The 15,494-nt window shown below is 45.1% G+C and overlaps 1 protein-coding gene across 1 annotated transcript in view; it reads right to left on the reverse strand.

Annotated features, from left to right (window-relative positions):
* Window positions 1–15,494, reverse strand: part of ADAM11 (ADAM metallopeptidase domain 11) — a 336,142-nt gene that overhangs the window by 22,826 nt on the left and 297,822 nt on the right. Inside the window, exon 22 of the mRNA XM_086919835.1 lies at window positions 7,535–7,654. Within this exon, the coding sequence (XP_086775961.1) occupies window positions 7,535–7,654 (120 nt within the window). The remainder of the gene's footprint in view (window positions 1–7,534; window positions 7,655–15,494) is intronic.

Consider the following 15,494-nt stretch of genomic DNA (forward strand, 5'->3'; position numbering starts at 1 on the left):
AAGACTGGGGACGCGCAACCTGGTGGGAAATCGGGGTTGTCAAAGATAGGAGACGGAAACGTAGTCCAGCCTCTGTGTCGCGCTAACTGATCCCATACTTTAAGAGTCGGCGAAGTCACTGGAGAGGAGTAAAGGCCCCATACTCTGTGTTTGCGCGGAAGCCAAAGTTCACCCCAGATATTACAACCAGCCACTGTTTGGTCGATAAAGTTTTGTTTGCTGGACAAGTGCCGGTTCACTCCGTGATGTAGCGGAGACAGGGCGCTTGAAAATAAGCCCCCTCTAGCGGGAAGCCCATCCCCCCTCCAGCTTTCAGCGAAGTGACAAGTGATAATGCGAGCCGAGGCTTTTTATTGCCCCACAAAAATTTGTTAAGGATCCCCTGTAATTTCCGAACGGTGCCTGGTGGAGGGCTCACAGTGAGCATCTGAAACAGGTAAAGGATACGCGGGAGCACAGTCATTTTCACTGCCGCTAACCTCCCAATCCATGCCAGGTTGAGGCGGGACCAATCAGACAATGCTTTAGTAGTTTGATCCAGCAACAATTTATAGTTGAGTGTAAGTGTTTTAGCGATAGATAAAGTCACCCAAAAGCCCAAGTATGTAATGTCGGTCTGCACCCCCTGAAAGGCAAAATCTTGCTGCAGGTCCTGGACCTCATCTGAGATTTTGAAAAGTTTACTTTAAACCCTGCGACCTTGCCAAACTGGAGGAGCTCTCCCGCCAGGCACCGCAACATGGAATGGGGTTGTGTGAATGACAAGATGACATTGTACGCATACATACTAATTTTGTGTGTGTCAGCGCCGAATTTGATGCCTACAATGTCTAGATTCGACCGTATGCGTTGGGCAAAAGGCTCCATATAGAGCGTGAAAAGCAGCGGGGGCAAGGGACACCCTTGCCGCGTTCCCCTGAAGATGGGGAAGAGGGCTGATTTACATCCGTCCACTCGCACCGCCGCCTTAGGCGCTGCGTAGAGACACTGGATCCCTCGGACAAAGTTATCACCAAATCCAAAAGCCCGTAAGACTGCAAACAGGTACTCCCAATCAACTTGGTCAAAGGCTTTCTCTGCGTCGATTGAGAGCAAAAAGGCCTTAGCGCAAGGCTGGTGAAATAAGTCTATAAGGTGGAGGAGCCGTATGGTGTTGTCCCCTCCTTGCCGCGTCGGAATAAAGCTGGACTGATCTGGGTCAATAAGGCCATCCATTAAGGGGCTAAGTCGAGCTGCCAAAATACTCGTGAAAAGCTTCGCGTCGATGTTCAGGAGGGAAATTGGCCGGTACGATCCGCATTCTTTAGGATCCTTCCCAGGTTTAAGGATAACCATAATTGCTGCCTCTGACATTGTAGGGAGTCACCTCCCCAGTATCGAGGAAGGAATTAAAAAGTCATGTAAAAAGAGGAGCCAGCTCCAGGCAAAAGGTTTTATAAAACAAAGGGGAAAAGCCGTCCGAACCTCGGGATATGGCCACCTTCAAATGTGCTATCGCTGATATGACCTCCTATGTGCGAATGGCGGTATCTAAAGTGTCAGACGACGATTTAAACAGAGGAGTAAGACCACAAGAATTTAGATAATCCTCCGTACCCTGCAGGCTAGTGTCCCCCCCTGTGTACAGGCACATATTGAACTGACGGAAGGTGTCAACAATAAGGGTGTCTGTGGTATGCTCCACCGCCTGTGAATCACGGATGGATTGGATAGCTGACATCTGTGCTCGTGCCCTTAGCCTATGCGCCAACATCCTCCCTGCCTTATCCCCACTAAGGTAAAACTTATGTTGTAAGCACAGGAGGGCAAGCTCTGCCCTATTTAAGTCTAAGTGTTTCAGCATGCGCCACTTTGTTTCCAATTCCCTCCACACTCTTGGGGCTCCCGTCCGCTTGTGCACTGCTTCTAGGGCTCCCACCTCCCTCTCCAACTCTGCACGCTTTTCTTTGCGTAACCGTGCAAAGGATGCCGCAATCGCGATGAACTCGCCCCGCACTACTAATTTCAGGGCTTCCCATACCGCAGCAAGAGGTATGCCCTACCGATCGGTGTCTGCAAGGTAGTTAACTATAGTGTCCTGGATTCGAGTAGTGACTAACTCCGAGTGTAGCAGGAAGTCGCGAAGACGCCAGCCGGGCGGTGGTGGACGCTTGCTATGGGAGGTAAGCAGAACCGAGATGAGGGCATGATCCGACAGGGACCGAGGAGTAATATCTGCTGCGTGCAAGTGGGGGACGAGAGAGGATGTTGCTAAAAAGTAGTCTAAGCGTGCATAGGTTTTGTGCTACGTGGTAGTAGGTGTAGTCGCGCTCATTAGGGTGCTGGGCGAGCCGCACATTTATTTATTTATTTTATTTATTTATTTATTTATGGGCTTGTAACGCGCCGGCATCACACCCGAAGGTGTATCTCCGCGCGGTGCTGTGAAGAACAGGACAGACAGCGCTCCAACTAGAATAGAGTTGTCTTTAGGAGTTTCCTAAAAGCTAGATGGCTAGGGCACTCTCTAAGGGAAAGGGGGAGATTGTTCCATAGGCGCGGGCCCAAAATGGAAAGGGCACGACCTCCCTGTCTGGTCTTGTGATGTCTAGGAACCTGGAGTAATAGTTGGTTGCTGGACCTGAGATTGCGGCAGGGGCGGTGGTATACAAATTTCTCGGCCAAATAGTGTGGGCCGAGATTGTAGAGACTCTTGTGTACCACACAGCAAATCTTGAATTCCACCCGTTTACGGATGGGAAGCCAGTGGAGGGCCTTGAGAAGGGGCAAAGATGGAGTTCTAGGGGGGGCATTGGTCACCAGGCGGGCCGCGGTGTTCTGAACCACCTGAAGTTTATTAAGCACTCCTTCGTTAGCTCCCAAGAGAAGGCCATTACAGTAGTCCAAGCGGCTCAGAACGAGGGCCTGGACCAAGGTCTTTCTTGTGTTGTCTGGTAGAAGGGGGAACACCTTCCGAAGGAGGCTTATAATGTGGAAGCAAGAATCCACCATTAATCTACCATTGTTTCCCACCCTGCGACAGTGCACCTGCCTGATGTGATCGTCGCTCTGACTTATCCATCCCTGGATCCATCACTATGTTCAGGTCACCACCCACCAATATCGCCGCATCCGGAGATGCAAGAACTTCAGAAAGGGCTAAGCGCCTGAAGGGTGCTTGCCGTTCGTTCAGGGCATATAATGACCCTACTGTCATTTGTGTGTCTCCCCATTGAATGTGGACAGCCAGGAACCTGCCTTTAATGTCTACTACAGGAGGGAGTACTTTGCAGTGTGCGCGCGCACTGAAAAGGATTACCACCCCATGTTTCTTAGGCGGACCTGAGGATCATAGTTGCAGCGGAAAGCGCTTATCCTTCATCCGCTTAGTATCTTAGGAGAGCAGGTGGGTTTCCTGAAGCAGGCATATATTGCCCTCAGCATTTTCTAAGAGTGAAAGTATTGCAGAGCGCTTAACTGGGCTATATAAGCCTTTGACATTCAGGCTTACAATTTTTAAATCCCTACCCATAGCATCTAAGGGAGGAGAAATAGACATCTAGCTGTCTAATGTCAATAGTACTAGGACCATAAGAAGTCAAGGACCTTGGGCCAAATACCTGCCCTGCCTGCCTGAGATCTGATGCGGAGCACCAGAAACAACCCCAAAATACTCACAGAACCCAATTCCCTAACACATAATGCAATAGAACATAAAAAGGAAGAAAACCCAAAAGTCAAATACAGTGTCAACAGTCTGTCTTGCGAGTCAAACGTTTAGGGGGACATGGCCCCATCCTAGATCAAGTCACGTGCCTTGTACAGAGCAAGTCCATTGTACAAAGGGTGAGTGATGACGCATCTCCTCGCCAGACTGCTAACCTCTTCTGGTGCCAAAATATGAGCCCAACTGATGCCAATCATGTGTAGATCAAGGGACGCCTGTATTATCCGTCACCTGCGCCACCGAAGTAAGGGCCGCCTCTCTCTCCAGCATTCTAGTGGACGTGTCCGATTTTGATGGGGGGTGCTTGAAGATAAGGCGAAACGGATGGCCCCATGAGTAGGGGATGCCTTGCTCCCGAAGATGGTTAGTGATGGGCTTAAAGTCCCAACGTTTGGTCAAGGTGGAGGCTGCCAAATCCTGGAAGAGTGCAGGCTGATGACCACGCTGATGACCACGGAACTGCACAAAGTTGAGATCTCGGGCCTTTGCGAAGAATTCGCTCCTTAAGTTGGAAGTCGTGGACACAGACAAGTATGTCCGGCAGGGGAGCCTTAGGACCACGTGGCAAGCCTACACAATGAACACGATCCATCTGTATTTCCTGATCCCCGCCTTCACCCAAGATCTGATGAAAGTGATTACAGACGTACGCACGGAGGTGATCACCTTCTCCTTTCCATGGAACCGCCCGGATTCTGATGTTATTACGCCTGGACCGATTTCAAAGTCCTCAGAGTGGGCCTGGAGATCCAGATTCTGCTCCGTCGGGCAAATCACATCTTGCTGGAGTTGGTGGAGATCGTCCTCTCGTCCTAAGTCGTGCTCTTCCAAGGTTGCCACTCGCTCTCCGATGGCATCCACATCACGCCGGACTTCTCTTAGGTCAGAAGAGAGCTGGGAGCGAAGCTCCAGAATGTCCTTCTTTATGGCTGAGAACAGTTAGATTATAAAAGCTTTGGTTGCCGGCATAATATTGTCCTCGAGTTGCGGTGATTTAGATTCCAGCTGAGAGGCGGATTGTGCCGTCGGCTTCTGCAGGAGATCCTTCAGGGGCTTGTCCTTTCTATTCCTGGAGGAAGACATGATGCCTCAGGCAGGGGCCTATGCGCAGCCGCCGCTACCAAGGCAGGGCCGCGAGACGAGTAACCGAAGACACTCAGGAGACCCCCCGCAGGAAAAGCCGCACTAACACGTAAGTAAGGGCGGACAGCGTCGGACCCCGTGAGGGACACAGTTTGGGTCCATCCGTGGAGGAACCAGGACCTAAACTCCAGGCAGCGAGCCACAGGCCTGCCGTACCTCACGGCCAACGTGGCTAGTAAGGGAAAATCAGATCCCAGGACTTAAACAGGGGTATATATCACTCCCGGGCCCCTCACCGCCAGAATGACACCTTGTGTGCTGGCTGCAGCTGGGTCAGGCCTCCACCAGCCAGCCGAGAGCCTTCGCTGCTCCGATGACCACAGGCTTCCCTTCAGTTATGATAGAAAGCTGCCGGAACGCCAGCCAGAGGTCCACACGGGGAATACAACCCCTCAAAGTGCAATAGAATGGAGGGGGGAGGGAGCCTCACCGACAGTGTGGAAAGTTGAGCCCCCCGCTTTTGCCGCTGCCAGTATACCTCCGCACCACACCACACCGTCTGCCGATACATGGACCGACCAACTCCACCGGAGGGCAGGTGAAAGTCCTCCACTAAATGCCCCCCCCCCCCCCCCACAGCTCGTACAGGGAAGAGGGCTGCCAGGCCCCACTCGAAGCAGTGCTTGGTAATGGCGACTGCCCCTGGGTCACAAAGGCAAAGCAAAGCACCATTTAGGGGCAGAGAACCGCCTCCCGCCAACTCGCGGGCCAAAGGCAGACCCAATGCACTCAGCAGCGCAGATTCCCAGGCCTCAGATCCACCACAGGACCCAGTTAATGGCCCCTCAGGGGGGGCGCCCACGCCCGTTTTAGCCACTCAGGCCCCACCACTATGAGGGAATCACGCAGCGCGGCCTCCACAGCTAAGTCCAGTCCCCAACAAACAATAGAAGGGCCCAGTCTACATCTCTGTGGCAAAGTCTCCCAGCCAAGCAGTGGGTAGCGTGGGGACCGCTGCAAACAGTAATGCCGCCCACACACAGCCAGCAAGGCCCCCTCACCACCTCCAGCGATTAATTTCCTCACCGTCTGCCGACACACGAACCGAGACCTGCAGCCAGAAGTCCGACGCCCCTCCGCTCCTCACCTCAGCACTCCTGGGCCTCCGCCGCCTCTCCTCTCCTCACGTCAGCACTCTTGGGGCCCGGGCACCTCGGCCCTGAACAGCAACGGTACGGGAGCAATCAGAGGCTCACCGGGGGTCCGCCCTCTGCTGCCTCGCTGAAAGGACTGCATACACCAGTTACTGCTGGGCTTCCCGTGTTCCTGGGTCGCACGCGTCCCGGCCAGGCTGTCATCACCAATACCGCAAAATGGCGGCTGCCGCGCGGGCCCCGTCTTGGCCCTCTCCCGGCAGCTCCACAGGTCGTGCTTTTGGCCAGCTGGCTATGTCGCTGCTCCCAATATGCTGCCGGGCACCCCACCAAGCAGCTGGGGACACTGCGGGACAGAGATCTACAGCAGCAGCAGCACTCCGCTAAGCCCGCCAGGCCGCAGCAAGGCCGGGCTGGACGGCCCAGACAGACGCAGAAATCCACCACAGATCACAGAGATGAGCACACCGCCGGTGCTAGAGGGTCAGCTAGTAATGCCACACTCACTGTCCAGCGTGGATGGGCATCAGGAGGGGAGATATACAAGGCTTATGGCAGGCGGCACTGGAGGGGCAGGGAAACAAGCCTACCTCGCCGCAATCTTGGCCACGCTCCCCTCAACTGGTCTTTTGATTTTTATGGGGAGGGGGTTTACATTTTACTCCAATTCTGCAGAAGCAATTCCTAAACAGTTGTAAAAAAAAGAGGCGAGGATAAGTAAATACCAGTTACTTGCAATGCTCTTATCTCCACAGTACGATTTTACCTTGCCTAGACTTAGTACTCTGGACATTTACAACAGTGGAGCACCAATAAATGCAGCAGATATGGGCCACAGAATGGTGAGTATAAACCACAAATGTGTTTGATGGAGGATGCAGTGGGAAGTTATCACTTTAAAGTCCTTGCAAGTGAAGTGAAAAATGGTCAGTGGACTGTGGCAATTGGTCTGTCTTAAAAGAGCTCTCAGGAGTACAGTGGGGATGTACCATTATAAAGCACTCAGGGATGCAGTGGAATTGGCCATGGAAAAGAATGCAGGAGTGCATGTCACAGGCAAGACCCCTAAGACATGCAGCAAGAAATCCCAAATTATTTTATTTGTTTTTGTAAAATACCAGTTTATGTAAAGCACTGATAAACCTACCAGGTGCTTGTTGAACAAAGAGTGGATCGAAGTACCCTCAAGGAGTGGATCAAAAAATAACCACGAAAGAGATCCTTGGGTGGTGGTGGAAACGGACAATGGAAGAGCTCCTTGTGTGTGCATAAACAAATGAGCACTGAACATCAATATATAAAAGCCCATGGTTGGAAATGGAAAATGGAAGAGCAATTACGAAGGATTCCTAAGAGAAAGATGCATAGGAGGGCGTCGGGAAGTGTGATAAAGGGAATTGGTAAAACCACATATGAAGGTCTAGGAGTGTTGTGAATTTCAGTTTTGGAAGAGTAAGGACTGTAGCGGGGGATTTAGTCAGATGTTGGTACTTCTAAATAGAGTACTGAATGGCTATATTGGCATGTTAAGGAGCGGGAATCATGTAATGAGCAATGACAGGTCTAAAAAATATGCATATGGACACTGTACCTGCAGTCGACGTATTTGCTTTGGTAGTACAGGGTTGTGCTGGTAATTTCACCGTTTAGGTCTCCGATGCTAGGCAAACCGCTGATGTTGGAGCAAAGTAGGTATCCGCATAGCACATCTCTGAACCAGACCAGGAGAAAGAGAAACCACCAGTTAAAAGCATACAAAAGAAAATGTGAAGATCCGCCAATCCATGCTGCAGCCACAATGCACCCCTACCATCACACTATTCAAATAGAATTTTTACAAACAGGCAGCATAAATCACCTCTGATTATTGATAAATGTCCTGGTAGGGACGTGCCGCACCTACAAAGCACCTAGTATTAACTCAATACCATGATGGGCCTTCAAGGCCATGCCTGAGCAACAAAGGACCAACTACCAATTCCCTATGCTAGCTGCGCCTGTACAAAGAGACGGTATCAACATAACATCCTCTAAAATCACACAATAACAACACATGCAAAGAGAAAAGGGGGAAACAAAGAATACACTATCACAACACTGCTCCAAGAGCACTGGCAAAGACACACTGTATTAAAAAAGCATTCACAGTCCTTTTACTACAATAACAAAACTTTCTGAGAAAAACAGTATTAATAAAGCACCCACTTCCATAACTCTCTGAGAAAAGCTCCTGTAGGTTCTGTATATGAAGTATTAACAAAACAGTCATGAACTCCTTACTACCAAAATATCAACTGTAGGGTCTCACTTGTTTAACAAAACCCCTGCAACTGGACTATTAAGCCAATATAACTTGCAAGAACAAGCTGTATCAACCAATAACACACCAAAGACACGTCCCATCACCATTGCTCTTAAGGATTTGTAGGGATCACCAAACACACGTAAGGGACCCACTAAATGATATCAAAGGTTACCAATCAACATGTCACAGATGGTGGCAATGTTTCCTATGTAGCACTTAAAGTCTCTATGTTATGTTTATTGCTCATATAAATACACGCTATATCATAAACATGACTTCCAAATACTTAAAAAGCATGGTTTGTCACTGTTTGTTGTATTCTGTTCTAGGTTCACGGTTCTTAAGAAATTGAGTAAAATTATGTATTCCTTATAGTTAACAGAAATTAAATGTGAACAATACTTCAAAGTCCTCACTGGAGATGGTTATGTTGGAAGCTGCCACTAAACCCAAAGCCTGCTCTAAAGTGAGTGCTTTTAGCAGCAACACACTTGTTCCAGAGCAGTAACTGCCTGAGTTTACTTTTGGTTTTCAGCAGTTGGTTCTCTGAGCATGCCGTATGCAGGTTCTGAGCATGTATTTCTTCAGGTAAGACCTTAAGTTTGATCTGCTATTGTATTTACTTATTTTAAGGCTGCTACCCACATGATTGGTACAGGGGTGTAGTTATGGGGAGTTGTGGGATCGTTGGGGTGTGATATCCCCAAATAAATGCATTCTTTGCTTGGTAATTGGGTGCGGTGGACCTGCGTAGGGCCTGCTATGTCTGTGTTGGTTTTTTTCCTGGTTTCACACAAAGAGCCTTTTTTTTATATTTTGAAATGTTCTTTTTAATTCTTCCTCTAAGAGAAGATAATAGTGATTAAGAACTGTTTTGATACCCGTTTATAAAATTGGAACACAATTGTTTTGCCTTGAAAGTAACCACACCCTTCAAATTAAAAAGTGAAGAACGTAAATTTTCTTCATTCCTTATAGCTAAGCTTTACTTACCAGTAGTAATTTGCAGCTTTTGACATGCTTGGATTGGTGCAAGTATCATTTGCTACATTCTTATTACTCAAGCAGCCGTAAGAGTAAAACTTAATTTGCTCTGTTCATTTTTTTTATCAGAAACGTAAAGATGCATAGTGACCAATTTTCAAAAAAAGGTAACAAATCTGTACCCAATCAACAAACTTTCAAAGCAAATCACTGTTGATCCGTACACTCCACACTCCACACTCCTTGCATGGGTTTTACTACTGCATAATTATACAAAAGTGTGATGTACAATTATGCAGTAGTAAATGTTAAGCATCCTCTGGTGGATACGTGGCAGGCAAACATTTGTTTATGTGAGTTGGGCCTACAATGTCTGTATGGGATGAATGAGTGCTCTGTTTTGGTGGTGGACAGTGACCTAGTACAGCAGGACAAAAGGACATAACAATGGTATTTTTATGCATCCTGTTGCAGAGCTAGACTGACACCTAAAAGCAGTCCTACAATATGTTTTAATCCCAGTTCTGTATTGCACAGTACCAGCCAACCAAGAGTCATCATCTCCAGGATGTTTTGGGTTATCCCATCAATCACAAAAAAAGTGATGGGGGAATAATTGCAAATAGTCTAACCTCCACTGGCAATTCATCGGAGTAGCATTACAACCCACCTTTTAGCCCACTTTGCCAATCTAGACACTGATCTAGATCAGAATCTAGATACTGATACGCCTTAAGCGTATCAGTACTGAACCCAGCGCCTTATGGGAACAGTCTATCTGTCAGGCAAATCCCACTCCAGATGGGAGCTAAAGCAACCGCAGACCAGTTTCAGCCTTGCTAGGTCTCGTCAGTGAGGTATAGCAAGGTTGTCCTGTTTTCCGTGTTCATGTTTTGTCATTTTCATTGGTGTTTTCTCAGTGTTTTCCAAACGTTTTGAAATCAGTGCTTATCAGTGTTTTTCACCCACCCCAAAATGGAAAATACTGTGTTTTTACAGTGTTTACAAAACATGTTGTTTGCAGTGATTGTTTTAAAGCATATATTTAATTTAAAGGAGAAGTAATGTACGGTGTGTAGTGTCTTCACATAGGAAGTTTGTCAAATGGGCTTATATTAGACTGTTTAAGCACAGAAAATCTGTGTATTGCATTCTCATTCACATCTTGTTACTCTCGCTCACATCTCATTACCTCTCACTCTGTCAAAACTTTGTTTGGTTTACAGGACTAATAATGGATTAAAAAAGTAAGAATACTATATTCAATTATTTTTTTAACACATTTCTGGACACAGTTGGGGGTTATTCACCTACTCTTTACTGAATATTATATCACTGTAGGGGTGGTCAACCCTGCCAACAGGATAGTACTTTGGGAAATCTTTACAATTTTGAATTGCACCAGATTAATTTGTGGCCCTGCATTCTAAGGCACCTGAACCCCATGCTTTAAGCACTCTTGCCACTGATTTTCTGTACTCTTTGCCTGACTACATCAAGGTTATGAAGTTGTGCAGACATTTATAACTGCCAGGTGTCCTTAAGGCAAATGTCTAATTTAGAGTCAGTCCTGACTTTTAATCCAACATCATATTGTATTCTGGGATTTGAAATTTTGCTGTTAACATTGTAAATTGGGCTCTAAAATCCAGGCAGTAAGGTGCAGTTGGGTAAAAAGCTGTGAATAGCTGACTGTATCACACATTACAGCTATGACCTTTTTTGGTATATGGAAAGGCTTGCGTCACGTTTTCACCAATATCCCTTATGCATGGTGACAGCACTCTTTTTACGGGTACCTGTCACTGCACCTTGCAGTTAATGTTTAAACAGAGTAAAACCGTCTTAAACTCCAACTATTTCAAGTGCAATGCATCCGGTTTGCCGACCTGGGTGGACTATCAAATTGCCGTTCCTGCCATATGCGGAGTGAAGTACAGAACACGGAATAAACTGATGTGTGGGTGCATTGCACTTGAAATACTTGGAGTTTAAGACGGTTTTACTCGAGCCGTACTGTGCCCATTGGATAACCCTTAAAGGAACACAATAAGATAAGGATCACTGAATAAAAATCGAACACTGGAGGATTACTCGTCTACATGCTAGAACATAGAATAAAATATTCCGCATTAGCCCTGATGAAGCCCGTCTGGGTGAAACGTGTTGGCTGTGTGGATCAAGAATAAAGAAGATTTTCTATGAAGACAAGTCTCAACAAAAATATCTGTGTGATTTGTGTGCATATTGTATGCTATTTAATATGTGCCTCTCTGAGCCAGTATGGTGTATAGTTTAAGTTTAGGTCCTGTGGCAGTGGACTTACAGAAGTGGGCACGATTTGGATTGATTGGTGTGGATACTTATAGTGATAGAAGAGCAAGTGCGGCTGTAATTGAGTTCCCTCACTTCCATTTGCGTTTTTAAAATGTATTTTTGTAACATGCCTAAACAAAGCCAAAGCAGAAAAATCATAGACCAGCATTGCTTGTTGCTCCCTTCTATAACAAAGTTATACTGTGTTAGCCCCTTTATGGAATAAAATAAAATTCTCACTCACTTTCCCTTCTTTGAATGGCATTTTAGTTTGTGGTTGTGCTGGTGATTAACAGTGTCTATAGGTTTACACTGACGAGGGTTATTTCCCTTTTGATGGGATTTGCATAAGGTGGATTTTGTCTCGAGTAGATAATTGGGTGAAAAGCAATGGGTCGGAATGCTATCCTAGCGATTGCCAGTGGGTAGAGTATTCGCAAGAATTACTCCCATCACCTTTTGTGTGATTGAATTATCCAATCAACAAAATGTGAAACAAATACTTATTGATCAACTTCCATGTGTTGAATGTTAAAAAAGAAAAGTCAGAAAGCTGCACCAAAAGCTTTTGACCTTTTATGGGTGTCGGGTCCCTAGGTCATCTCACTTCGTGAACCTGCCAGCCACCATGCTGGGAAATCTGAGTTCGTTTCACACCCACCTAATCTTACTGATTAAGATACAGCCCTGGATTGGTGGTCTCAGAGAGCTCAATGAGTGGGAGCAAAAAGGATAAGATGGAAAGCTTGACACAGTAAAATGTCCCAATTATGCCTTCCGCTATGTTGTAGTATAATAGTCCCACTAAAATGTTCACAGTGCATGTAGTCGTCCAGAGCCCGTTTGAGAAAGGCCGGTCAACCTTAGTTGTGTAACGAACAAAACTAAGATAAAGCTGTGATCTGAGGCCTCTGGAACAGCAAGATTATCAGAGTGTTTCAAACACACAATTATTAGTGATTTTGCATATCAAGACTGTACAATCACCTTAATGCTCAACTCTATTAATTCTGACATCTAGAATCCTTCTAATGTACTAACATCAATCCAGTTAAGCATGGATAGTACCATTGCTGGTTTGGTTCAGGTTACAGGGCATACGAAGTACTATTATTCATTTAAATTAGGTTCATGAATATAGTTAGGTTTTCCAGTGTTAGGGACTGAAAACCACTAATATTAGTTTACATTCAATTATGGATACATTTAAGCAGATGGGGTGTATTCTGTGTAAACAAGTCATGATGGCAGAACATATGCATCAAGTCACACTAAGCAGAAGTTCTTGTGTGCAGTATTTGTTTTCCTCTCTTCTTCTAACTTTGTAAGTTGTACTGGTAACTGCGTACCACCTACTAGCAAGGAATGACTTCACCCAGTCCCCTTTCTAACCTCTTCATAGCACATTTTAGGAAAAAAGCTATTTGTATAAAAATAAAAATTGAGTGGAACAAGGTCAATTGAAATATGATAACACAGAATCATCATACTTAATAAACACCATCTGCACGAACAGGATTACTCTTTGGGTCACTGGGCTCATGCAAGTTACTTGACTGTGTAGATTATATGAAAAGTGCACATAGGTCAATTCTATCTGTCCATTCCATTCATTGCTATAATATGTGTATTCTACTCCATATGAAACTTTTGTTTTCTCAGTCTATAACACACCGTACTTCATATCTGGCAAACACTATCTTCCACCTCTTTTAAGGCTCTGTATAAGACAGAATTCTGTAGCGGGAAAATATATCTTCTCATTCTGCTGACCAGCTTACTGCATATTTGTCATAGACCATTATTTTCACCAAGCCGTTTTTGTAACTTGAAAGTAAAAATATATGAAAGTAAAAGTATTGTCCAAATTTTGAAAAACGTATTTTTTTTCAGAAACACTTACTTTTTTGTGGCTTGTAAATCACATAAGTAGAAGATGTATTTTCCCCCTGAAGAGACTCTTTAGATCTGACAGTTGCAATAGCAGTGTCTGCCCTTGCAGCATCATGCCATTACTTAGAAAATAATAAAATGTGGAAGGATGCAGGGGTCAAAATGCAGTAAAGGAATTACTGTTTTTCTTGGGATCATCATTACACCTCATTTTTTCATGTTAGCAGTATTAGGTCATTTTAGAAAGTACACCAGGCCAGCTGTCCCCTCATGTGGAGCCCTGATTACACCTTGAGCACACTAACATGAAGCACTACTTTCATGTTACTCTGAGGTCTTCATACTACAGCATCATATTTCTCATTTGAGTCTCACCCTTAAATAACATGTGCTTCTGCCACATCACTGTTTCTCTTCTTCCTTTCTCTGACAGATTGTGACTGGCCTCAATAGGTCTTAGGTCTCACACCATCAATTTTGTCTAGCCTTCTATGTACAGTCTCTTATAAGGTTTTGAAAATAAGACCCACGGAACTGGTCACAACACTCAAAATGAGTTCAATGGCATTTGCTGTTGTAGGAGAAAACAATCAAAATGTATATAAACGCAGACCATGCGAAAAGCCTATATGAGTGAATAAGCATGGCACAATGCACGTAGATAACCAATGGTGTGTGAAGTGAACATGGATATGTGAAATGAATGGTCCCACTAGTCCCTCCCTGTTTAATACGCATAAGATTAAAAAAGCAGTTGTTTACAACAATTATGTAGGCGTTCATCATAACATTGAAATTAGTGTTACGAGGGCGGAAATTAAGCAAGCATGATAGCCTGGTAACTTATAATACCTATTATATAGGCCTCTAGCAAACTTGAGCCTGCATGTCACAAGAACAAAACCATTGGGTGGACCGCAGTAGAATCCCATAAAGTGAACAGTAGAGTTTAACAATAGCACCACCTTTCATTAAAATCTCTGTGAATTTGAGTTTGATGGAAAGTGTTATAAAAACAAGTCATTATTAAAGGAGATACACACTTTCTTTAACAAAATATGTTGTTCCATAATATGAACGTTTTAACTTATGCCAGGTTTACCAGTCGAATTTAATTTCATGAGAATAGTCTTCTTACTTAGACTGCTCTCCCTTTTAGGAGCTTTAAGCATAAGCTGAATTCAGATAAGGGCAGGAAGTGCAATCTGCGGGGTCTATATTCATCATCAAAGGTGTAAATCGAAAGGTTGCATTTTTTTTTTTTTTATTCCACCAACAAAAAAGCACAACCTTTCGCTTTTACATCTGTACTGATGGATACAGGTTGAGATTGAGAAACCAGGCAGAAGTTAAGAAAGTAAAACATAACCTTGAAATTGTCCTCTTAATACTTGTATACCCTGCTTCACAGCTGTTTAGAAATTGCCTGAGGTGTCAGACACAATTAAAAAAAAGATTCTCCATGAACAAAGTGGTCTCTCTGGAAGGCTCAGTGGAGTACAAGGTTCAGCAACAGAAGACCTCGCAAGCATATTTACAAAATTCCGATATTTTGTAACTCCCAGCAGCATCTAGTCATAGAATCAGCAGAATTAAGGAGACCTTCCAAAACCAAAATATCCAGCCTTTACTAGTGCAAGAGTAGTCTGTTGCTGCAGGTCTCTTTTGCTAAGACCTTGTGCACCCTGTGCATTTCGGAAATCTTTATCCAGGGGGCACTGATGGGAGACTGGATTTTCACCTAGGTGAATTAATTCATCCAGAGTCATATCGATCTTCTTGGGGATTTATTTGTCAGAGGAAGGTTTGACATCAGATTACCAGAGTACTTTGTACCCATTCTCAAACACAGACAGATAATTTCAAATCTCTGTTGGTGTGAAACGACCCTAGTCTTGAAAAACCTATTTGTTTTTTCTCTTAGAGTCATTTGTAAATAAATACACTTACAGGTTGTTTCTTCTGGAAAGCTGGTTGAGAGCACAGAACTAGTAGACTTTGCCAAAGAATAGACTACACCAGGCACAAAGACCAAGCCATAATATCTTGACAA

This window comes from Lissotriton vulgaris, chromosome 5 (assembly GCF_964263255.1).
Source record: "Lissotriton vulgaris chromosome 5, aLisVul1.2, whole genome shotgun sequence".
In the NCBI taxonomy this organism is placed as follows: domain Eukaryota; kingdom Metazoa; phylum Chordata; class Amphibia; order Caudata; family Salamandridae; genus Lissotriton; species Lissotriton vulgaris.